The sequence below is a fragment of the Chiloscyllium punctatum genome, chromosome 15 (assembly GCF_047496795.1).
Source record: "Chiloscyllium punctatum isolate Juve2018m chromosome 15, sChiPun1.3, whole genome shotgun sequence".
Taxonomy (NCBI): domain Eukaryota; kingdom Metazoa; phylum Chordata; class Chondrichthyes; order Orectolobiformes; family Hemiscylliidae; genus Chiloscyllium; species Chiloscyllium punctatum.
In genome coordinates, this window is record NC_092753.1 from 97,626,323 (window position 1) to 97,651,395 (window position 25,073).

General features: G+C 45.8%; 1 protein-coding gene across 5 annotated transcripts in view; it reads right to left on the minus strand.

Annotated features, from left to right (window-relative positions):
* The window catches only part of robo1 (roundabout, axon guidance receptor, homolog 1 (Drosophila)), a 682,199-nt gene that overhangs the window by 41,859 nt on the left and 615,267 nt on the right, over positions 1-25,073 (minus strand). For 4 of the 5 annotated variants that reach the window (XM_072585788.1, XM_072585790.1, XM_072585791.1 and 1 more), the window contains 5 exons: positions 23,648-23,769; positions 16,198-16,369; positions 14,628-14,831; positions 4,253-4,279; positions 210-252 (listed from right to left, as the gene is read on the minus strand). In XM_072585788.1, coding sequence (XP_072441889.1) covers positions 210-252; positions 4,253-4,279; positions 14,628-14,831; positions 16,198-16,369; positions 23,648-23,769 — 568 coding nt within the window. The remainder of the gene's footprint in view (positions 1-209; positions 253-4,252; positions 4,280-14,627; positions 14,832-16,197; positions 16,370-23,647; positions 23,770-25,073) is intronic. The other variant, XM_072585789.1, reaches the window with a different exon arrangement.

Here is a 25,073-nt window from a genome sequence, read left to right on the forward strand (position 1 = left end):
CTCAGACACACAGTAACGCACGTGTGCATATACATAGACACACACACTCTCTCTCTCTCTCACACACACACACACACACACACACACACACACACTCTCTCTCTCTCTCTCTCTCTCTCTCTCCCCCCCCCCCCGGCCTGACCAACCCCAGTTGACCCAGCCCAGGTCTCTCTGCTCTTGCACAAGTAACCACTTCACATTCAGCTTACCTTGCTCCGCTGCTCACACTTTCACCCCCTCTCTGATAGGCCACTGTAACCAAAAACAAATGCATCATGTTAGACACCACACAGTGGGTGAATCAATGAATAATCGTTAGCCCCACATCTCTGTAAATTCCAACCGTTTCATTCCTCGGAAGATTCCATGGATCAGCTTTGGGGAAATCATATAACAAAGAACTGCAGGGGCTGAGGATCTGAAGCAAACGAAAAGCAGAAAGTGCTGGAGAAACACAGCAGGTCTGTTGAAGGAAAGCAGAGTTCACATTTCATGTCCAGTGACCTTTCCTCACTCAGAACTGATTGCCACTGGGAAGTCGTCAACATGCTAATATCAGGGGCTGGGGCAAGAAAAGGAGATGGAGACACAGCCCAGAGAGAGAAAGAAAGAATGTTAAGCAGAAAAAGGGATTGTTGACAGTAAGCAGGGCAGAAGAGAAGGTGATAATGGGGCTGAGAGTGGTGGAAAGTAAGATGACTGTGCTGAAAGTGACTCATTTCATAACAGGGCCTTACCGCTGGAAGGACTCAATATTGACTTTAACAACTTTTGGATCTGAGCAGCTCCTTCCACATTCCTAATGAAGGGCTTTTGACCGAAACGTCAATTTTCCTGCTCCTCAGATGCTGCCTGACCTGTTGTGCTTTTCCAGCAACACACTCTCAGCTCCTTCCATATCCTACCCACCTCACACCCTGGGCCTGTTAAGGCATGAAGTTCTTTCATCACAGCCAAGCCATTTTCATCCACTCACAGTCCCATTATCACCTACCTATCGCTTCTCGTCTTCCCTGGCTTACTATCAACAATTCCCTTGTCTGTCTATCCTTTCTGCTCTATCTCCATCTATCTCGGAGAGATCTCGGTGTCTATTTCCATAGGTCCCTGAAAGTTGCCACCCAGGTTGTTGTGAAGGCATATGGTGTGTTAGCTTTTATTGGGAGAGGGATTGAGTTTCAGAGCCACAAGGTCATGCTGCAGCTGTACAAAACTCTGGTGCAGCCGCACTTGGGAGTATTGCACACAGTTCTGGTCACCGCAAGGATGTGGAAGTTTTGGAAAGGGTTCAGAGGAGATTTACTAGGATGTTGCCTGGTATGGAGGGAAGGTTTTACTAGAAGAGGCTGAAGGACTTGAGGGTGTTTTCATTAGAGATAAGAAGGTTGAGAGGTGACTTAATTGAAACATATAAGATAATCAGAGGGTTAGATAGGGTGGACAGGGAGAGCCTTTTTCCTCAGATGGTGATGGCTAGCACGAGGGGACATAGCTTTAAGTTGAGGGGTGATAGATATAGGACAGATGTCAGAGGTAGTTTCTTTACTCAGAGAGTAATAGGGGGCGTGGAACGCACTGCCTGCAACAGCAGTAGACTTGCCAACTTTAAGGTCATTTAAATGGTCACTGGGTAGGCATATGGACGAGAATGGAATAGTGTGGGTTAAATGGGCTTCAGCTTCAGTTCCACAGGTCAGCACAACATCGAGGGCTGAAGGGCCTGTATTGTACTGTGCTGTAATGTTGTATCTGTTCACTCCTTTTCCTCCCCAGCTTCCGTCATCAGAGTAATATAACACCCTAGGATGCCATATTACGCTGATGACAGAATTAATATAGCATCATAGGGTGCTATGTTACCCTTAGGATGGCACAGTGGCTCACAGTGCCAGGGATCCGGGTTTGATTCCTGCCTCAGGCAACTGTCTGTGTGGAGTTTGCACATTCTCCTCGTGTCTGTGTGGGATTCATAGTGTGGAAACAGGCCATTTGGCCCAACAAGTCCACACCAACCCTCTGAAGAGTGACCCACTTCCCCACCTACCACCCTGAATAATGCACCTGGACGCTACAGGCAATTCAGCATCTCCAATTCACCTAACCTGCACATCTTTGGATTGTGGGAGGAAACCGGAGCACTCACAGGGAGAATGTGCAAACTCCACACAGACAATCGCCTGAGGCTGGAATCGAACCCGGGCCCCTGGTGCTGTGAGGCAGCAGTGCTAACCACTGAGCCAGCTCCGATACCTCTGGTTGTTCCAGTTTTCTCCCAAAGGGTAGGTGGATTGGCCGTGCTAAATTACCCATATTGCGCAGGCTAGGTGGGTTAGCCATGGGAACTGTGGGATTACAGGGATAGGGTAGAAACGTGAGACTGGGTGGGATGCTCTTGGAGGGTCAGTGTCGACTCATCACCTACTCCTGTTTTGGGATTCCGTGATTTGGAGAGCCAGCACAGACACAATGGGCAGACTGGCCTTTTTCTGCACCAGTACAATTTTATGATTTCCTAGCTGCTACTGATGAAGGGTCACTGGATCGGAAACTTTAGCTCCGATTCTTGGTGCACAGATGCTGTGTTTCTCCAGCAGCTTCTGTTTTTGTTTGTTGCTGGAAATAATACCAGTTTCTTCTCGTGCTGCTCCTCACAGATTATTTGTTGGTTCCTGAGCCCCACAGCAATGAAGAACCACAGTCCGAACTAAGAACGGGATGAGCACTTCTTCATTTGATCGCCTTAATAGCAGCGTATGTAAATGGGCCTTCTACACAAATATTATGAAACCAAGTCAGTAGCAAGGAATACCGCAATGAGTAACTCAGCTCTTAACTCTCCCCAAGGCCTGTGCACTATCTACAAGGGACAAATCATTGACCATAAACTCAACTGGACTCACCACATAAACACAGCGGCTACAAGAGCAGGTTAGAAGTTAGGATTACAGAGGTGCGTTACTCACCTCCTGACTCCCCAAAGCCTGTCCACTATCTACAAGGCATAAGGCAAGAGTGTGCTGGAATGCTCCTCACTTGCCTGGATGGGTGCAGCTCCAACAGCACTCAAGAAGCTTGACACCATCCAGGTCAAAGTCGTCTGCTTGATTGACACCACATCCACAAACAGCCGCTCTCTTCACACCGATGCTCAGTGGCAGCAGTGTGTACTATCTACAAGATGCACTGCAGGAATTCACTAAAGGTCCATAGACAGCACCTTTCAAACCCGTCACCACTTCCATCTGGAAGGACAAGGGCAGTAGGTACATGGGAACAACACCGGTTGCAAATTCCCCGCCAAGTCACTCACCGTCCTGACTTGGACAAATATCATCATTCCTTCACTGTCGGTGGGTCAAGACCCTGGAACTCCCTCCAAGGGCTTTGTGGGTCAACCTACAGCACATGGACTGCAGCGGTTCAAGAAGGCAGCTCACCCCCACCTTCTCAAGGAGCAACTATGGACGGGTAACAAATGCTCATCTAGCCAGGGATGCCCATGTCCAAAAAGGTTGTTTAACTATGTCAACGTCAGGACCAGTGTTCCCAGTATCAGTGCAGTCCATATACAAGCAGTAGTCCCCTTCAAGTCACTGGCACAAAGATCAGGCTTCTCTGTCAGACCAGTGCTCATCATATGGTTAGGTTGAGAGAAAAAGTCCAGTCAGTTTTTGTTAAACATTTCCCCTCAGCCAAAGAAACTCCAGTCAAATCACCTTGTCTCTGTGCACACATGCACTCTAACCCTGGTCCATTATGCTCAGTAACATTCTCGGGGTGAGTAAGATGCAGGGAGGTGACAGAAAAGGGCCAGAACAGATAGATCTCAAAAGGCTGACAATACAGGAGCAAGTGCAAGTCCTTGGAGAAAGAACAGTGTGTTGGACACGTTCACAAAGTCAGTGGAGGAATGATGGGCAGAGTGGCCTCTTTCTGCACTGTACGATTCTATGAAGAAACCATTCAACCCTTTGGGTCTTCTCTGCTATCCCATCAGATGTTAGCTGGTCTACATCAGAACCCCATTGAAATCTTGAGACCTTGCTGTTCAGAAAGGCAGGTTTAAAATTTGACGATGAACTGAGAATCTCACACAGATGTTCACTGTTGGTCAATAATGTTAAAAATTAGTCTCGAAACAAGGTTGAGCCAGAGTTGTGGGGGAAGCTGTCCAGGAACAGAAGGCAGCATCATAACAGCAAGGTAACAACATCCCAGCGCAGGAAAACATGAAAGAAACTGGAATATTTACCTGTCGGTGTGAATGTGAAAGAGGGGACTGAAAGAAAGAAGCAAAAGAGAGGTTATCTGACTGTAGGAAGTGGGGGAGGCATTTGTAAATTGTTGTGACAAAACAAATCTGCAAGATGAAATTCAAACTCATTCTACCTACAGTTCCTCTCCATCCCAAACTCCGGGGAATTCAATGATTGCTCAATCTGTCCATGCACCAATAGAATTTCAGGCAAAATGTGATTAACTCCTCAATCCCATCTGGACACTCAATAATTCCAAGCTCGCTGACAGTTCCCCCCTTATGTTAAGACAGTCAGGTTAAAGAGCAGAAATCCTGACAGCGGTTCAGAGACACCAAAGCTGATTGAAGATCCTACAATGGATTCCAGGGATTCCCCTCACTGCTCTGTCAAGCCAGGAATCCATCAGCCCACCATGAGTGAACAATACCAGTCTTTTCCATCTCTTTCCTCAGCTTGAACCTACTCGTCCATGTTTATAGTCACATGGGGATTCGACATCTTCAAATTTGCTTCCTGCTTTCAATTTGGGTGTCAGATACATCTTAAAAAAAAAGACTTGCTCAATATTCTAAAATAAGTCAGGGTGTGTTCACCAAATCCTCTATTAAATCAGGGACGGTGTTTACTTCAGTTTGCACAGACACAGTGGGCTGAAGGGTCTGTTCCTGTGCTGTTTTGTTCTAAGTGAATCAGGGACTGTGTTTACTGTATCATCTATTAAATCAGGGACTGTGTTTACTATATAGTTAATTAAATCAGGGACTACATTTATTAATCATCCATTAAATCAGGGACTGTGTTTACTGTGTAGTTTATTGAATCAGGGACTACATTTATTAATCCTCCATTAAATCAGGGACTGTATTTACTGTATAGTTTATTAAATCAGGGACTACATTTATTAATCCTCCATTAAATCAGGGACTGTATTTACTGTATAGTTTATTAAATCAGGGACTACATTTATTAAATTCTCCATTAAATGAGGAACCGTGTTCATTAAATCCTCCATTAAATCAGGCTCTGTGTTTCCTGCATTCTTTCTAATTTAGGACATTGTTTCACTCTTATGCCTGAGCTAAAGAAATGAAACAGAATACATTTAAATATTGACCAGGAAGCGAAGAGAAAAAGGAGTGTCAAGAATAAAAAGATGAAGAGTTGGAAACAATGGAGGTTGTAATGATGCTACTTGTCCCTGCAGGAGTTCTACACTATTGCTGTTTTATTGTAAAGAGACAATTAAGTTTTATATTTTGCTCTCAGGACAAATTGTAAAAGTGCCATATTCAAACAATCACAATCAACTATTAACACCAAAGTTGCTCAATCATGGAATCCCAGCTAACAGTAATTGTTTTCTTTTGTGCTTTGCAAACATAGGCTGGTTGTGTACAGCCTGTATTCTTCATATGTTCAGTAGCTTACATACTGCTTGATTGGATCAGCCAATGGTTGGGACTCGGGCTATGTACCTGGCATCATACGGGCACTGAAACTTATACAGGATGCTGCTTAACTGTAAAACACGACTCATACAAATACCTCGCAGTAGAACTGTGAAGGCACTACTAACTACACCAAGTTGGCAGCATGGTGCCTCAGTGGTTAGCACTGCTGCCTCAGAGCACCAGGGACCCAGGTTCGATTCTAGCCTTGGGTGACTATCTGTGTGAAGTCTTCAAGTTTTCCCCATGTCTGCATGAATTTCCTCCCACAGTCCAAAGATGTGCCAAAGGTTAGGTGGATTGGCCCATGATGTCCAGGGATGTGCAGGCTCGGTGGATTAGCCTGGGAATACAGGATTGTAGGGAAGGTGGAAGCTTGGGTCTGGGTGGGATGCTCTTTGGAAGGTTGGTGCAGACCTGATGGGCCAAATGGCCTCTTTCTGCACTGTTGGGTTTCTCTGAGCACTAAATAAAAGATAATCAGTCAAGGTGATGATGTGACTCCTTTATGTTTGTTGGAAGTGACAGACACTCTGTGGGGGGGTGGGGTGGGGATCAGTGCTCTGCAAACAAAAGGAATATGTTCAAGTCTTGCTCCTTTTTGAATTTGAGGAACCCTAGGGCTTTCTCCACAGCAACACCTCAACCAATTAGAATTGACTTGCGAACCAATGAGCAGTAAGTTGTTGTGGTGGTTGGAAATTTGGCATTCTTGCATTAGTCCTGATGAGTACCAGGTGGAATATTTTGATGCCAAATCTCTTTCCAGCAATATTTAGGTTCTGTAATACCTAGTGAACTCTCATTCTAACTGCACATAATACATTATTGAGACAGTGCAAGTCACCGCTGAACTCTCTCAGTGAGGAGACTGTCAGTATCTAAGTGTGAAGAGGCCATTTGGCCCATTCCACCCATACTGTCCACCAATTTGTCTCAACCATTTTTGCAGCTTCTCAGCTTCAGATCTATGACAAATCCTAAGACCATAAGAAACAGGAGCAGAAGTAGACCCTTTGGCCCATTCAGCCTGTTCCACCAGTCAATAGGATAATGGCTGATCCCAGATGTTCCTCCTCTCCACTTTTCTGCCCTTTCCTTATAACCCTTGATTCCCCGACTGATCAAGAATCGATCTCAGCCTTAAATATCCCCAAGGACTTTGTCCCCACAGCTCTCTGAGGCAAGGAATTGTAAAGACTCACAACCCTTTGAGAGAAGAAATCCCTCCTCATCTCAGTCTTACATTGGCACCCCTTTATTTTGGTGCCCTGTGTCCCCAGACTCTCCAATGAGGGGAAACATCCTCTCAGGATTCACCCTATCAAGCCCCTTAAGAATCCTAAATGTTTCAATGAGATCACCTCAAATTCTTCTAAACTCCAAACTGTTTGGTCTCTGCTCATAAGATAATCCCTCCATCCCAGGGATCATCCTAGTGAACCTTCTCTGAGCTGCCTCCAATGAAATGATATCTTTCCTTAAATAAGGGGGACCAGAACTGCCCACAGTATTTCAAGACTGGTCTTCCCAGTACCTTTTACAGTTGCAGTAAGACTTCTCTACCCTTAAACTCCAACTCTGGCTCCTATTCTCCTAAACCCAAACCCTTCAGGGACCTTGACTCATTTCTCTCTATGCAGACCCATCTATCAACACCACTCCTCCTGCCCATCTAGCACATGCTGCTGTACCATGCTAACCCTCCCTAACCCCAACCCTCAGCTTCTGTGCCACCTTCTCCAGCTCTCCAATGCCCTCATATTACCCATCGTTTCCAATGGCCAAATGCCCAATTTGATGTTGAGTAATGAGGTGGTTGCACCATGTTCCTCATTTAACAGGTTCCTTTGTCATCTTTCTTTTGTATCTCCTTTGATGCACGACAAAGTTATTTATCAAAGGAACACACAGGTAACTGTGGTTACAATATTGTAGAAAGAAACAAAGCGGGATGTTGTTCAAAATTATTTTCGGGAGGGGGAGGGTGGAGAGGATGAAGTTGGAGACAAACAAGTTGTGTTTGCAATGACAGTATTTCTTTGAAAAAAGAACTGGGGATGAACAATTTGGTGGTTTGATGGGAATGTGAAAGGAGCTTTTTAAAAACAGGTGGTTGGGAGTGAGTGAGCAATTAAACAAAGGATAGGAAAAAGAACAGAGAAAATGTACAGCCCAGGAACAGGCTCTTCGGCCCTCTAAGCCTGAGCCGATCCAAATCTACTGTCTAAACCTGTCGCCCAATTCCTAAGCATCTGTATCCCTCTGCTCCCCACCTACTCCTGCATCGGTTTAGATGCATCTTAAATGAATCTACCGTGCCTGCCTCTACCACCTCTGCTGGCAACGCCTTCCAGACACCCACCACCCTCTGTGTAAAGTACTTGCCGCATGTATCCCCCTTAAACTTTCCACCTCTCACCTTAAAAGCATGACCTCTCGTTATTGAATCTCTTTATTGGAGGGTTTGAGCTACAGGGAGAGGCTGAATCGACTGGGGCCTTCAGAGGCTGAGGGGTGACCTTATAGAGGTTTATAAAATCAATTCGGGCATGGATGGGGTAAATAGACAAGGTCTTTTCCCTGGGGTGGGGGAGTCCAAAACTAGAGGGCATAGGTTTAGGGTGAGAGGGGAAAGAGACCTATGGGGCAACTTTTTCATGCAGAGGGTGGTACGTGTATGGAATGAAATGCCAGAGGAAGTGGTGGAGGCTGGTACAATTGCAACATTTAAAAGGCATTTGGATGGGTATATGAATAGGAATAACCGCAGTTACCTGTGTGTTCCTTTGATAAATAACTTTGTCGTGCATCAAAGGAGACACAAAGGAAAGATAATGAGGAACGTGGTGCAACCACCTCATTACTCAACATCAAATTGGGCATTTGGCCATTGGAAACCATGGGTAATATGAGGGCATTGGAGAGCTGGAGAAGGTGGCACAGAAGCTGAGGGTTGGGGTTAGGGAGGGTTAGCATGGTACAGCAGCATGTGCTAGATGGGCAGGAGGAGTGGTGTTGATAGATGGGTCTGCATAGAGAGAAATGAGTCAAGGTCCCTGAAGGGATTGGGGGTTTAGGAGAATAGGAGCCAGAGTTGGAGTTTAAGGGTAGAGAAGTCTTACTGCAACTGTAAAAGGTACTGGAGAGATATGGGCCGGGTGCTGGCAGGTGGACTAAATTAGGTTGGGATATCCGGTCGGCATGGACGGGTTGGACCGAAGGGTCTGTTTCCGTGCTGTACATCTCTGTGACTCTCTGACTCTGAACAGCTGGTATCTGACCTCATTACAAACGCATGTGTCCCTCTTTCATTCTGAAGATGGTTGTGCCCAGGTTAATCTCATGGAGATGATTCAAACTATGGATGCTCTTCACTCAGTCTCTTCGAGTCTGAGGGTATTCACGAGGATAATGATGATGGACGTGAAGAAATTATTCAACTACAGGGAGATTCACAATGATGACCAAGTCTCTCGCACAGATATACAAATGCAGATATGGATACATATACACACTCATATACAGATACACCTGCAAACCTCCATGTACAGGTACGTATTTACAACCATGTTGACACACGAGAGTGATTCTTATATTGTTTTGGCTAAGGGTCAATACTATCAAGTTTCATAAAGAAAAAAAGAAATTGCTGGAAAAGCTCAGCAGGTCTGGCAACATCTGTGGAGCGAGAAATCAGAGTTAACGTTTCTGGTCCGGTGGCCCATCCTCAAATGTACCAGTCTCACGGTTGGTTTCTCTCCTCACAGCTGAGTGAGTATTCCCCCTGCATTTTACTAAACTCACCTCATTAATGACCTGCCCATTCTCCAGCGTACCCCTCATGTCTGATTCTCTCTTCATTATACAACTTGGTCCAGCCACAATAACCTCCCACTGCCGGGATATCCCAGAACAGACAGGTATCCCTCTTTAGATATGATTCAGAGATGCTTGTGTTGGACTGGGGTGTACAAAGTTAAAAATCACACAACACCAGGTTATAGTCCAACAGGTTTAATTGGAAGCACTAGCTTTCAGAGCGACGCTTCTCCAAGGTGGACTTCAGGACAGGCAGCAGAGGAAAGTGGCCGAGCAGAGGCTGATAGCTAAGTTTGGTACCCGTAGGGAGGACCTCAACCGGGACCTTGGGTTCATGTCACATTACAGGTGACCACCAATACACTACACACACACACAGATATTCCTACAGACACACACTCTCACATACACACGGGCACAGGTACACACAGACACGCACACAGACACCCACACACACCCTTATCGACACACTCACTCCCACACATGCACCCCCTCACAGACTTAAGACAGTCTGCACTCACTACACACACACACACACACACACAGACAAAGACCCACATGCACACATATATTTTGTGGGGTGAATTTGTACTTGCAGAGTTACATTGCACTTTGCTCAAAAACCACATACATTCATGTAGAACTCTGAACTCAAAAACTGCATGAATTTATGTAAAACTCCGTTATCTCACTTTTTAGATTGGAATCAATCTAAACATCAGGTCATAGACAGAGAACACAGGGGGCTAACACTTTCAACATATTGTCTAGCTATCACCATTGTTAACAGCTAACCCGAGAATGCATCTTTAAAAAAAAGGGTTTTGTGATTTACACATGAAAGAAGTGAAACTATCACTGTATTCTAACAGATGAAAGGCTTAACAGATCATCAGTTCTTCAATGTATAATTTCAGTTTTATCACACTGCAAATTTTGCTATAAATTCTGTGTTACGATCAAGCCCTCCACAATCACCTGATGAAGGAGCGTCGCTCCGAAAGCTAGTGTGCTTCCAATTAAACCTGTTGGACTATAACCTGGTGTGTGTGATTTTTAACCTCTTCAGATAGTCAGCGAGCGCACAGACGGGCACCATCAGAGCAGAGCTGCCCTGAGTCAGTCGTGACATTTGTCCCTGAGATGGCAGACGGTGGGGGGGGGGGGGGGGGGGGGGGGGGGGGGGGGGGGAATGGTGGTGTTTTGTTGGCAGGGACCTGGAGGCCCTGATGGACAGTGTGGCATCTCCATCCTTCAAAACCCCAGAATTTGACAATTGCACACCATCATCGGCCTGATCTGTGGTTGTTGCCTGGGTCAGTGCAGTCTCTGCCATCTGGAGGAATGCCCAGAGCTCAATGGCTTGTCAGGGTATGGATCACCATCTGCTACTGACCTAGCTCCCAGCAAGCCTCCTGCTCCAGCCCTCTCACTATTACCTGTAGCATCCTCCCTCACTCACTGTCACCCACACCCCGATATCACTCTGTGCTGCCCACTCCCTCACTCAGAACACTCTCCAACTCCCACCAACACTAACAGCTGACACACCCAGTTTCATCACCCCTTAATACCCACCTCTCTCATGTATCGGGGGAAAATGCCCACAATACGGCACAATGAGCCAAGGTGGGTGGTGGGCTATCCAACATTCAGCTCCTCAACATTACAAGGAGAGGGTCCTGACTCCAGCCACTCCGAGTGACTGACTGACTGTGTCTATGTCCCTGGAATGGTTTTATTGACTTACTGGGCTGACATTCTCTCTCTCTCTCTCTCGACTCGACAGAGACAAACATTGACAACCATGACAAGCTTCCTGGCTTTGTGTCTGTGGTAAAAGGCAAGGCAGGACAGCAATCATGTGAGCCTGGGATCTCCGACTGAGAGTGAGTGAGTGAGTAAGTGAGCACTGTGGGAGTGAGGGAGTAAGTGAGCACGCTGAGAGTGAGTGAGTGAGCACTGTGAGAGTGAGTGAGTGAGTAGTGAGCACTGTGAGAGTGAGTGAGTGAGTAGTGAGCACTGTGAGAGTGAGTGAGTGAGCAGTGAGCACTGTGAGAGTGAGCAGTGAGCACTGTGAGAGTGAGTGAGTAGTGAGCACTGTGAGAGTGAGTAGTGAGCACTGTGAGAGTGAGTGAGTGAGCAGTGAGCACTGTGAGAGTGAGTGAGTGAGTAGTGAGCACTGTGAGAGTGAGAGTGGGTGAGCACTGTGAGAGTGAGTGAGTGAGCACTGTGAGAGTGAGTGAGTGAGCACTGTGAGAGTGAGTGAGCGAGCACTGTGAGAGTGAGTGAGCGAGCACTGTGAGAGTGAGTGAGCGAGCACTGTGAGAGTGAGTGAGCGAGCACTGTGAGAGTGAGTGAGTGAGCACTGTGAGAGTGAGTGAGCGAGCACTGTGAGAGTGAGTGAGTGAGCACTGTGAGAGTGAGTGAAGAGGATGGAGATACACCTGGTGCACTCCCTGAGCTGGGTATATGTCCCTCAGCACACAGTGCCCTTCCTGCAGTGTTACAGTGAGAGTTAGCAGGCAGCCTGAGGGGTAGAGTCAGACTGTAAATGGATCAGAGAGGTGTCATGAGGGCTCTTCAAGGCTGGCACATGTCAGATGCCAATGTGCGTGGATGTGGGCTGTGTGTGGCTGGTGTTGATGGAGTGTGTCCTCAGATGTTGGTGCCCAGTGTCTAACATGGAGGTCCTTTGGAGCGAGCTATGATCTGACTTGGCCAGGTGCCCGCTCAGTCTGGTGAGGCAAGAATTCTCAGCGTCTAGTTTATGGCTGGTGGTGGGATAGATAGCTCCATGTTAATGAGGGGAGATGGGCAGTAAGTAAGGTAATTAACAAGTGATAATCCCTCTTTAACAAATAACTTGCCTCTGCCTGCTGGGAATCTCATCTTGATGTCCTGAACTCCATTAGAGAACTTCATTGGGGTGGTCGAAATATTGAAATAGGTTCTCTTAGATTCTCACCCAATCCAAACAGATTTCCATTTACAGCTCATGTCATTCTAACGACTATAAGATTTCACCCAGAGATACATTCAGAAATAGGTAAATATTTATAAACTGATATATACATACACACACATATAAATAGTCACACATACACACTCAAATAGAGAGAGACATGTGCATATATGTTATTTACAATTATACACACACAAACATATGCAGACACACATATACATACACAACTTTTACATTATATACAGGCACACATATGAACACATACACACACTCATGCACACACACATGTGAACATACACCCTCTTCAAAAACATGCCCAGGCACACACACACATGAAGACACATGCACACCCAGACACACATACACTTAAAAAACACCTACACACACACACACACACCTAGACACTCATCACACACCCATATACACACTGACAATGGACTATCGAAATTACACAAACTAGGAACATTATGACTGAATGGGTGGAGGAGGGAATCAGGTTTCATTTTCTGTAGAATTTGAAATTAGTTTCAGTAAAGTCAGGGGTCATTTTATTCAGGAGAGGTGAAGGGGAAAAGAGCTTTAGCAGTAATTAATAATTAATAAACAGGGAAATGAAGAGTCCATATCAATCAGGACAAAGATGGAAAGGAACTGTGAAGGAAATGCAATCAGAGAAAGCTGAGGTAAATTCACAGAGTGGTACTTATGTAAGACAGGGAGATCTAGATCAAATATCAATAAACAAAACCCAGTGACATTAAACAAAGGTAGGAAAAGAGGAGAACAGTGCTGATAGTTTGCTTGGGTGTGTTGTCTGTCTGACACTGACCTTGTTGAATGGATTCTAATGAAGAATCGAAGGCTGTTTGTCAATGTTTGTGGACAGTGTAAAATTAGCTGGTATGGCAAATGATGCAGGAACCAGACACTGTCAGGACCAGGCAAAAGATCAACACAGAGAATTCAGTGTGGAGGCATGTGAGCTCATCCACATGGGAAAAAGAGATTGAGATTTGTGATCAGAGTGACAGAGCAGAGCAGTGAGCATTAGGATTCAAAGCACAGAAATGACAAAAAAAATTGAATGGATGGCTTTAAGACATATTTAACATTAGAATGTTGCCCTCAGCTCAGGGAGATTACAGTACAGGGAGTGTGTTGCCGTGAGAGTGAGGGACATGCTAAGGGCCAGGGGAGGCCATAGGGGCTTTGGGTAGTGAGGAAAATGTTTTGGGAATTGGGAGTGTTAGGACAATGTTGGCACAAGGATGAGAGGGAGGGGCAGGTATGTTGGGGGATGAGGGATAAGGAGGGAGCAGGTGAAGAGTGGGAAGTGAGGGGCAAAGTGGATGCGCGGAGAGGCACCTTTAACATTCACCCCCTCCACCACTGATGCTCAGCTGCAGCAATGTGTCTATATCGAAGATTCATGACAGTGACTCACTGAGGATGCTTACACAGCGCCTTCCAAACCCATGACCACTTCCATCTGGAAGGACAAGGGCAGCAGATACATGGGAACACCACACCCTGCGAGTTCCCTTCCAAGCCACTGACCATCCTGATTTGGAAATATATCACTGTTCTTTCACTGTCACTGGGTGAAAATCCTGGAATTGCCTCCCTGACAGCACTGATGGTGTATCTGTGCCTCATGAACAGCAGCAGCTACACACAGGTCAAACCATCTCTACTCTCTTCAACTGGCAGTAAACTGAAAATAATACTCTCACTACACTGAAATTAAATCTCCCTCTACACTGTCCCCATCAAATGCTCCCAGGACAGAGAAGCACAGGGTTAGATACTGAGTAAAGCTGCCTCTACACTGTCCCCATCAAACATTCCCAGGACAGGGACAGCATGGAGTTAGATACAGGGTAAAGCTGTCTCTACAGTGTCCCCATCAAACATTCCCAGGACAGGGACAGCATGGAGTTAGATACAGGGTAAAGCTCCCTCTACACTGTCCCCATCAAACACTCCCAGGACAGGGACAGTACGGGATTAGATACAGAGTAAAGCTCCCTCTACACTGTCCCCATCAAATACTCCCAGGACAGGGACAGCACAGGATTAAATACAACATAAAGCTCCCTCTACCCCTACACAGTGAAGGGAAAACCACGTCACCTTTCCTCATACCAGCGTAGCTGCTGGTTAAACCGCTGCGTTTCTTTCGGTGTCGGTACAGCCAGATACTGAAGACCATCAGGATGATCCAACATGCCGCACCAATCCCAGCGATGAATGCCGGCTGTTTCACCACATCGGAAATCTGCTGGGATAGGCTGACCTGGTCATCCGACTGCTCTGGGCTCAGTCTTCCGAAAGAATCTGCGGGAGAATACGAAAGCAGGTTCAGAGAAAGCTGCCATTACTGGGGGGGTAGTGCCTTATTGAGACCAGCTGATTTTCTGATATAAACAGTCAGGTGCTGCCCACTGGATGATGCAACTGAGTAAGTTTCTGCAGGTTATCCTGTCATGAAAATGACACGTTAAAATATTGTAGATTCTTGAAATCGCAAACAAAGACTCAGAAAATGCAACACGTCCAGGAAGAGAAAAATGGAGTGAACATTTCAGACTTGCAATTAAAACAAACAATGATTGGTGGGATGAGGACATCACTGGCCAAACCAGCATTTATTGTCTATCCCTAATTGCAGGCCAATTGAGAATCAGCTACATTGCTGTGGGACTGGAGTCACCTGTAGGCCAGACCAGGTAAGGATGTCAGGTAATGACATTAGTGAACCAGATGGGATTTTCCAAGAATCAGCAATGGTTCACCATTAGACCATCTTTCTATTCCAGAATTTTATTGACTTCAAATTTTGCCATCTGCCATGTCAGGGAGGTTGGGATGTTTGGGGGCAAGGTGCTGCAGGTTTCAAATCCATGTCCTCAGAACAATAGCCTGGAGTTCTGGATCACTGGCCCAGTAACATTAGACTGAACCATCCTCAGAAGAGGTGGATAGGACTGGGGACAAAAACTGAGAAAGAGGGTGGGAGAGTGAAGAAGATCAGGATGGAGAGAATGGTTGATATGGATGGAGAGAAACTGAGAGGTAACGATAGAGAGGCAGACACAGGGATAGAGACTGAGCAGAGTGAGACAGACACACAGAGAGTTCAGAAAAGCTGACACAGGGAAAGACAGTGTGTGAGAGACTGAAAGAGACAGACAGGAGACAAAGAGAAGTGGATGGACAGAAGGAGGCAGGCAGACATGGGGAAAGAAACAGAGAAGGAGACAGAGAGAGACTGACAGAGTCAGACAGAGTGAAACGGAAAGAGAGAAATAAGAGCAGATTAACAAAGCGAGGGAGATAAACAGACAGAGAAACAGAGAGAGACAGAGAGAGAGAGAGAGAGAGAGAAAGAGAGAGAGACAGAGAGAGAGAGATTTTAGGATTCTTTCTTGGTCAGCCTTTCAGCTCAAGTGCATTTTTATTCACTGTTGATTCCCAAACGAGATGATGTCAAATTCCCAAGCTGAGATGCCAACGAGGAAAGCATCACAGAGACATTGGCAGAATCAGAAACCAGTCAGTGGCAGTAATGGATGGCTGATGAGAGAGTAAAAACACAGCAAGTTCACATTTACCCAAACAGATAGCGGCATGTTTCAGGCAGAGGGACTGCTCACTGTCAGCTCAGGAACACAAGCTGATTGGGACACACACACTCACTCACCAAGCTGAATGTACTGAGCTTCACTCTTCACCCCATGGCCTGCTCTGTTGCTGGCTGCCACCTCGACACGATAGCGCACCCCAGGGGTGAGAGATGGGATGACGACGGACAGCGCTGTGCCCACCACTGTCCGGTTAATGTGGTATCGGCTCTCATTCCCCAGACACCAGACCTACGGCAGGGAGCAGAGAGAGGGTTACAGCAGCTTCCAGCCCCATGGCTGTCAGTTTACACATTAACAGCACACACTTACACTCACACACACTTACATTCACACACACTCACATCACACACAGACTCACACACACACATTCACACACACACACTCACATACACACACTCACACTCACACACATACACTCACATACACACACACACACACTCATACATTCAGGCATACACTCAAATATTTTGCACACACAGACACACTCACTCTTACACATCTTTGTGCACACACACTCAAACACACAGAAGTACAGTCACACACACACACACACACACAAAAGGTCCCCAATGTTACTAGTGGATAAGTCAGATCACAAAAGGTAACCTGATTTGATGGATCATTCCCTTTTATTTGAACATGGCAATCGCCTTGGGGTCAGTTAGCTCAGCTGGCTGGATAGCTGATTAGTCATTCAGCCTGATGCCAACAGTGTGGTTCCATTCCCACACCAGCTGAGATTACCATGAAGGACTCTCCTTCTCAATCTCCCCCCTCACTTCAGGTTAAATCGCCACCAATCATCTCCCTCTAATGAGAGAGCTCTGGTCTGGTCTGAAAAGACTGTGGTGACTTTACCTTTCATTGAAACAGAAGCACAAGGCTGAAGAATCTCTTTTACAACAAATGTTTATTCCATCATAGGGAAAATGGTAAAATGAAATAAACAAAGCCACCAAAAATATAACACAGTTTGAAAACTCTTAAAATGCAGTTAAGTTTTCATCTATTCCCATCCCCATCCCTATAAAGCATCAAATCCAGAGAGATTACTGCTCTAACTCAAATCTTTAAGTTTGACTCAACTGGTGCTTCCCAATTCTTTCATGTAAATTGTGAAATCTTCTTGAATGAGTAGTCATAAAACTGAGAGCTTAGACTTGCTCAGCTTTCAACCACCTACAGATCTTGATCCAAACACTGCTGACCTAGTATTTGCACAAACTAAACATTCACATTGAGGTAACTCCTTCCCTGTATTATACAACAAAACTTCTAATCAACCTGTGCAGAAATGTTAATACACACCTCTGGAGCAGGTGGGAATGAACCAGATTCTTAGGCTCAGAGGTAGGGACGCTACCACTGCACCATAAGTGCCCCTTGAACTACTTAAAACTCCTTCCTAGGGAAAGAAAATTGTGCTTCTGACTCCTGTCAAAAAATGTAATCGTACACTAAAAATAATCCTTCGCTACCCACAGCTGTACACAAGGTGGAGTGGGATGCCTCAATGTTGACATTCCTGGTTCCTGGTTGTAAACTGATATTACCCATTTGGGAAAGTGTTCTGATCCTTTAACCTAACAATCACTGAGATCACCACAAAATGTAATTAAAACACACAGCATTCCCTAATTTACCCTGCCTGTCCACTGGACTGAAGCCCATGACTCCATTGTCAATTGTTGGAAAAACACATCTGATTCTTGAATGCTCTTGAAGGAAGAACATCTGCCATCTTTTCCTGTCTGGCTAAAGGCAACAGGCAGCATCAACTGGATACAGAAATACAATGGCTTTCTTCAGGTATCTTCACTCAATCACCCGTCCTTTCAGGAGGCCAAAGGTTTCTCAAAGTGTCATTCACAGCCACATGATCATTGACTACCCAGGAACCAATCAGCAAGTTGTTGTCAGGCTGATGGTCTTTAGCAGATATGACTGGTCACAATAGCAGCCGTAGTCAGATCCTATGGATTTCTCTGGAACTCCCTCAGTTATCGGTAGCACTTTGTGTCACCAAATCTCACAAAATTTTGTCTCCTTATTGAGAGACTCCAAATGATCACTTTCAATGCCTTGATGCTTCCTCAAAGCCACTCCTCCTTGCTCTATCTCAATGACAACTCATATCCCAATGATTCATTCTCTTTTCCTGCGTCTACCCTCCTTTGGATTCTTCAGGTGGTATTCCGGGGCCAACCCAAGGCATAATTTCAGTTCTTTCACAGACAGCTACCTCCACAAAGCTGGCTTTGCCCCTAGTTTTCACTGAACTCCAAGCTCTCAATTGCACCAAGCAAGTACTGCTTGTGGGCTTCCTTCACCTCCATTCCCAGTTACCAAATGGCTCCTGGGGCTCCTGTGAGTCCCAAGATCCTCACAACCAACACTGACCTATTAGAAATATGGAGGAACACTCTTTGGTTCCTCCAAAGTTGCAATAAGCTACCATTGCCTTCTCAGCTACTCAGGACTTCTTACCAGCTTTGATTCCTAAGATACTACAAGTAACAACACCTCTGCTTCCCATGGTCTCTTGCCCTTGCCTCTTGGACATTGGACCACTGGAAAATGAGGCTGGAGAAGAAAAAAGAAATGGTAGATCAACTAAACAGGTACTCAAGAGAATCAGGGGCAGAGGTGAGTGTAGTGGCCATCACTCAGGAGGAGGTGCTAGAGAAGCTGAAAAGTCTGATGGTGGATACATCACCTGGACCAGATGGGCTACACCCCAGGGTTCTGAAGGAGATAGCTCAGGAGATTGTACAGCCATTAGTGTGATCATTCAGGAATCATTGGAGTCAGGGAAGGTTCTAGACAACAGGAAAATGGCTAATGTAATTTAAGAAGGGAGGGAGGCAGAAGACAGGAGAGTAGAAGCTGGTTAGTCTGACCTTTGGTGTGGGTAAGATTTTAGAGTCTGTTATTAAGGATGAGATAGTAGAAGGTTTGGAAGTGCATGGTAAAACAGGACTAAGTCAGCACAATGTCATTCCTGACAAATCTGTTTGAATTCTTTGAGGGGATACAAGCACATGAGACAAAGGAGAGTCAGTACAGGTGATCTGGTTGGATCCTGCCTCTTATTCCTGTCCTTCCTGCCACTGGAAACAAGTTCTCACAATCAAATGTCCTTCATAATTCTGAATATCTGCATGGGATACGACCATAAGACCATCAGGCGTTGGAGCAGGTATTAGACCATTCAGCCCATCCAGTCTGCTCTGCCATTCAATCACACCTGATAAGTTCCTCATCCCCATTCTTTCATTTTCTCCCCATAACCCTTGATCCCCCTGAGAATCAAGAACCTATCTATCTGCATCTTACATATACTCAATGCTCTGGCCTCCACAGATTTCTGTGGCAGTGAGTTCCACAGATTCCCCACTCTCTGGCTGAAGACGTTTCCAGAGCCTTCTAGAGCCTCAGAAGTATGTCTCTGCTTTTATATTCAAGTCCTCTCAAAATAAATGCCATCATTGCATTTGCCTTCCTAACTACTGACTCAGCCTGCAAGTTTACCTTGAGAGAATCCTGGACCACAACTCCCAAGTGTCTCTGCACTTCAGAATTCTGAATTTTGACCCATTTAGAAAATAGTCCATGCCTCTCTTCTTCCTATCAAAGTACATGACATCACACTTTCCCATGTTGTAATCTACATGTCATTTCTTTGCCCACTCTCCTAACCTGTCCAAATCCTTCTGCAACCTCCCCACCTCCTTAATGCTACCTGTCCCTCTGCCTATCTTTGTATCATCTGCAAACTTACCCAGAATGCCCTCAGTTCCTTCACCTAGATCGTTAATATATAAAGTGAAATGTTGTGATCCCGAAACTGAGCCTTGCGGAACACCACTTGTCACCAGCTGCCATCCTGAGAAGGATCCTTTTATTCCCACCCTCTGCTTTCTGCCAGACAGCCAAGCTTCTGTCCATGCTAGCACCTTGTCTCTGACTCTTTACCTTATTCAGCAGCCTCCTGTGTGGCATTGGCCTTCTTGCAGTCCAGGGAAATGACATCCATTGGCTCTTCTTGGTCTATCCTGCTCGTTACATCCTCAAAGATTCTAGCAGATTTGTCAGGCATGACCTCCCCTTGATGAAAACATGCTGACTCTGCCCTATTTTACCATACACTCCCAAATATTCAGAAATCTCATCTATCATGATGGATTCCAGTATCTTTGCTATGGCTGAGGTTAGACTAATTTGTCTATAATTTTCCATCTTCAGCTGTACTCTCTTTTCAAAGAGAGGAGTCACGTTAGCAGTTTACCAGTCCTCTGGGACCCTCTCTGATTCTAGCTATTCCTGAAAGGTCACCGCTATCTCCTCCACTATCTTTTCAGCTAGCTCCCTTCGAACTCTGGGGTGTAGCCCCTCTGGTCCAGGTGATTTCTCCACCTTCAGGCCATTCAGCTTTTCTAGCACCTTCTCCTTGGTGATGGCCACCATACTCAGCTCTGTCCCCTCGCTCTCTTGGATTTTTGGGATATTACTTGTCTTCCACCATGAAGACTGAGACAAAGTTATTATTCAGTTCTTCAGTCATCTCCTTGTTTCATACTACTATGTCTCCAGTGTCATTTTCCAGTGGCCCAATGTCCACTTTTGGCTCTCTTTTGCCCTTTATATATCGAAAGAAACTCTTACAGTCTTCTTTTATATTACTGGCTAGCTGACCCCCCATATTTAATCTTCTCCCTCCTTATTTCTCTTTTTTGTTGCCCTCTGTTGGTCTTTAAGATTCCCAACTTCCACTGTGTTTCACTACTTTATATGCTTTCTGTTTCACTTTTATGCTGTCCCCGACTTCCCTGGTCAGCCATGGTTGCATCATTCTCCCTGTACACGCTTCTTTTTCTGCGGGATGAATCCCTGTTGTATCTCCTGCATGACTACCAGAAACTCCTGCCATTGCTGTTCCATTATCTTTCCTGCTCGGCTCCTCTCCCGATCAATTCTACCAAGCTCCCCCCCCTATTGGTTGTGTCATTGCCTTTATTCAGCTGTAACACCGTTACCTCTGATTGTATCTTCTCCCCCTCAAATTGCAGAGTAAATTCGATCATTTTATGATCACTGCCTCCTAAGGGTCCCTTCACCTTAAGCTCCCTTATCAAGTCTGCACAACACTAAATCCAGTATTGCCTGTTCCCTAATGGGCTCCTCCACAAGCTGCTCCAAAAAGCCATCTCATAGACATTCCACAAATTCCTTTTCTTGCGATCCACTGCCAACCTGATTTTCCCAGTCCACCTGCATATCCCCCATGATCACTGTAACTTTGCCTTTCCGACACGTTTTCTAGTTCCTGGTGTATCTTGCACCCCAGCTTCTGATTATTGTTTGGAGGCCCGTACATATGGTGTTTTTAGCTTTACAGTTCCTCAGTTCTACCCACACAGGTTTTACACCCTACTTCGTTTCTTACTATTGCTTTAACTTAATTTTTTACCAATAAGGCAACCCCACATCCTCAGCCCACCTGCCTATCTTTTCGATAGGATGTACATCTTTGATTATCCTGAACCTTTTGCAGCTGCTTCTCCGTGATGCTCACCACATCATATCTACCAATTTCAATCTGCGCCACAAGCTCATTTACTTTATTCCTTATACTGTGTGCATTCAAATATAACACCTTTAGTCCTGTATTAACCGTCCCTCTTCTCATTGTCATTTGTTTGTCCGGTATGCTTGAAGTTTGATTGCTAACCCTTTCCATACACACTGTCCTATTTGTGTCTGTGCTGGAGACTTTAATAAACCTCCCCTGAGTTCTGCACTGTTACTTCCTCCTTTAATTCTGCTTTTCTAATTTCCCCTCTAACTGAACCCTATTCCCCTTACTAGGAATGTCAGCCTTTTCTACCTTCCTTAGTCTCCGTCTTAGCCAAAGCCAGACTCTCGTTACCGAAGCTCATACACCTACTGCTTGAAAACCTTTCATTGAATATCGTTAGGAATTCACAGCGAGGGGTTAAATGAAATGGCAGCAGCAGCTCGGTCATTTTGTTTAACTTGTGAAAGAAAGCTCAGTCTGAACGGATCACTTCTGCTGAGTGAGGACAAGGAGATCCATCAGGGAGGACTAGTAACTGCAGCCTTGTCCAGCAGGTGGGGCTAGGTTTCCACTGAGAACAAAGTCAGCTTTCACAGTGTGTTTGTGGAGCCCATTGAGTGGGAAGGCAGGCGGGCGGGGGGGTCCGAGAGATAAGGCTGAACCGAACAACAGGAAGACAGGCTGCAGCTAGACACAAGTGTTGCTGAGCACTATCATCATCCCCTCGTGGGATTTCTGCAGCAAGTTGCAGTTTTAAAGAATGAGAGATGGCCTTATTGAAACATATCAGATCATTCGGGGTCTTTGGCAGGGTAAATATGGAAAGGTTGTTTCCCCTTGTGAGAGACTCTCCGCCCAATAGCCATCATCTCAGAATAAGGGGTTGCACATTTAAAATGCCTCATTCCTGGTGAAGGGCTTTTGCCCGAAACATCAATTTTCCTGCTCCTCGGATGCTGCCTGACCTGCTGTGCTTTTCCAGCACCACTCTAATCTTGACATTTAAAATAGAGCTGAGGGGAAATTTCCTCTCTAAGAGGGGAGTGAATCTGTGGATTTCTTTACCACAGTGTTGTCCATCACTAAGGACAACATTAAGGAGAGTTTTAATTGGTGACAGAATTCAAGGTTTTTATGTTTTCTTCAAAGGCTACAGGTGTCACTGGCCTGGCCAGCATTTATTGCCCATCCCTAATTATCCAGAGGGCAGGGAAGAGCCAACCCCATTGCTGTGGGTCTGGAATCACATGTTGGCCAGACCAGGTGAGGATGGCAGTTTCCTTCCCGAAAGGGCATTAGTGGGTTTTTCCTGACAATCAGCGATGGTTTCCTATAGTCATCATTAGGCTCCTAATTCTGAACGTTTTCCTCAATTGAAAGCAAATTCCACTAACAATGGAATTCTGTCATGGCAGGATTTGAACCCAGATGTCCAGAGAATGACTTAGGTGCCTGGATTCAGAGTCTAGTGATAACACCACCAGGCCAGCACCTCCCATTATGGGGAAATGACAGGAAAGTGGAGTTGAGGATGCTCTGATCTGCTACGAGTGGGGGAGTGGACATGACGGAATGATCCACTTCTGCTGCTACATCTTATGGTCTTCAGTGTTCAGTAAGTGCACTGTACACCTCCGATAAACAAAGGTGATCTGGAGGTGTTAAAAGAGGAAGCTGAGGAAGTGCGCAGCTTGACCTTTTGTCTGCTGCGATCACCAATGGCTGATGTACACAAAATGTCTGAGTGGTTCAGTTTTAAGAAGACACCTTTGGGTGGGCAGAGAGTCTCGGGGGGATTGAGCGGGGATAACGGAGCATGGGGCACAGGCAGGGATGAGGCACTGCCTCCATTGATGGAGAGATTAAAACCAGGGAAATGTGCAGGAGGCCTGGGGGCTGCTGTGATATCAGGTTAGGTGAGGCCATACCTTGTACTCCTGGAGATCACCATTCAGAGAGTCTTCTGGGGGTGGTTGCCAAGCAACCACGATGCCAGTCCCATTCCCATCATTCAGTGTGACTGTGACGCTCTGAGGGGGGGCACTGGGAGCTGTTCCGTCCGAGGGAGGAAGTAAAATCAGGTGTTAGTGTCCGATAGCAACACAGAGACTGAAAGACTGATTCCTGACTCCGTTATCTGACATGCACCCTGATCCCATTTACAAACATAATTGTTCCTGAGATGAGGAGAAATGTCTTCACCCAGAGAGTGGTGGGCCTGCGGAACTCTGCCACTGAAAACAATTGAGGCCAAAACATTGAAAGACAGTAGATAGGATAGTGAAGAAGGCGTTTGGTATGCTTTCCTTTATTGGTCAGAGTATTGAGTACAGGAGTTGGGAGGTCATGTTGTGGCTGTACAGGACATTGGTTAGGCCACTGTTGGAATATTGTGTGCAATTCTGGTCTCCCTCCTATCGGAAAGATGTTGTGAAACTTGAAAGGGTTCAGAAAAGATTTACAAGGATGTTGCCAGGATTGAGGGATTTGAGCTATAGGGAGAAGCTGAACAGGCTGGGGCTGTTTTCCCTGGAGCGTCAGAGGCTGAGTGGTGACCTTATAGAGGTTTACAAAATTATGAGGAGCGTGGATAGGATAAATAGGCAAAATCTTTTCCCTGGGGTCGGGGAATCTAGAACGAGAGGACATAGGTTTAGGGTGAGAGGGGAAAGATATGAAAGAGACCTAAGGGGCAACGTTTTCACACTGAGGGTGGTACGTGTATGGAATGAGCTGCCAGAGGAAGTGGTGGAGGCTGGTACAATTACAACATTTAAGATGCATTTGGATGGGTATATGACTAGGAAGAGTTTAGAGGGATATGGGCCGGGTGTTGGCAGGTGTTACTAGATTGGGTTGGGATATCTGGTCGGCATGGACGGGTTAGACCAAAGGGCCTGTTTCCGTGCTGTACATCTCTATGACTCTATGAAATTAGGTATAGTTCTTAGGACTAAAGGGACCAAAGGGTATGGGGCAGAAAGCAGGAACAGGGGACTGAGTTGGATGGTCAGCCATGATCATATTGAATGGTGGAGCAGGCTCTAAGGGCCGAATGGCCTACCCCTGCTCCTGTTCTCTATGTTTCCTCATTTTATGACACCTGTTAAATGTGAGACACAGTACTGCTGCTGGAGGTAGTATGTGACTGCAACTGGGTGAGAATGGAATTACATAAAGTCAGTGTCAAGGAAGACACACAAACATAGGAGACCATTCAGCTCCTCAAGGCCTGTTGCACCTTTCGATTTGACCATAACCGGTATTTACCTCAACTCCATTTTTATAAAAAAACATGCATTCATATCACTGGGAAGGCCAACATTTGAAGCCCATCCCTAATTGCCCTTAAAC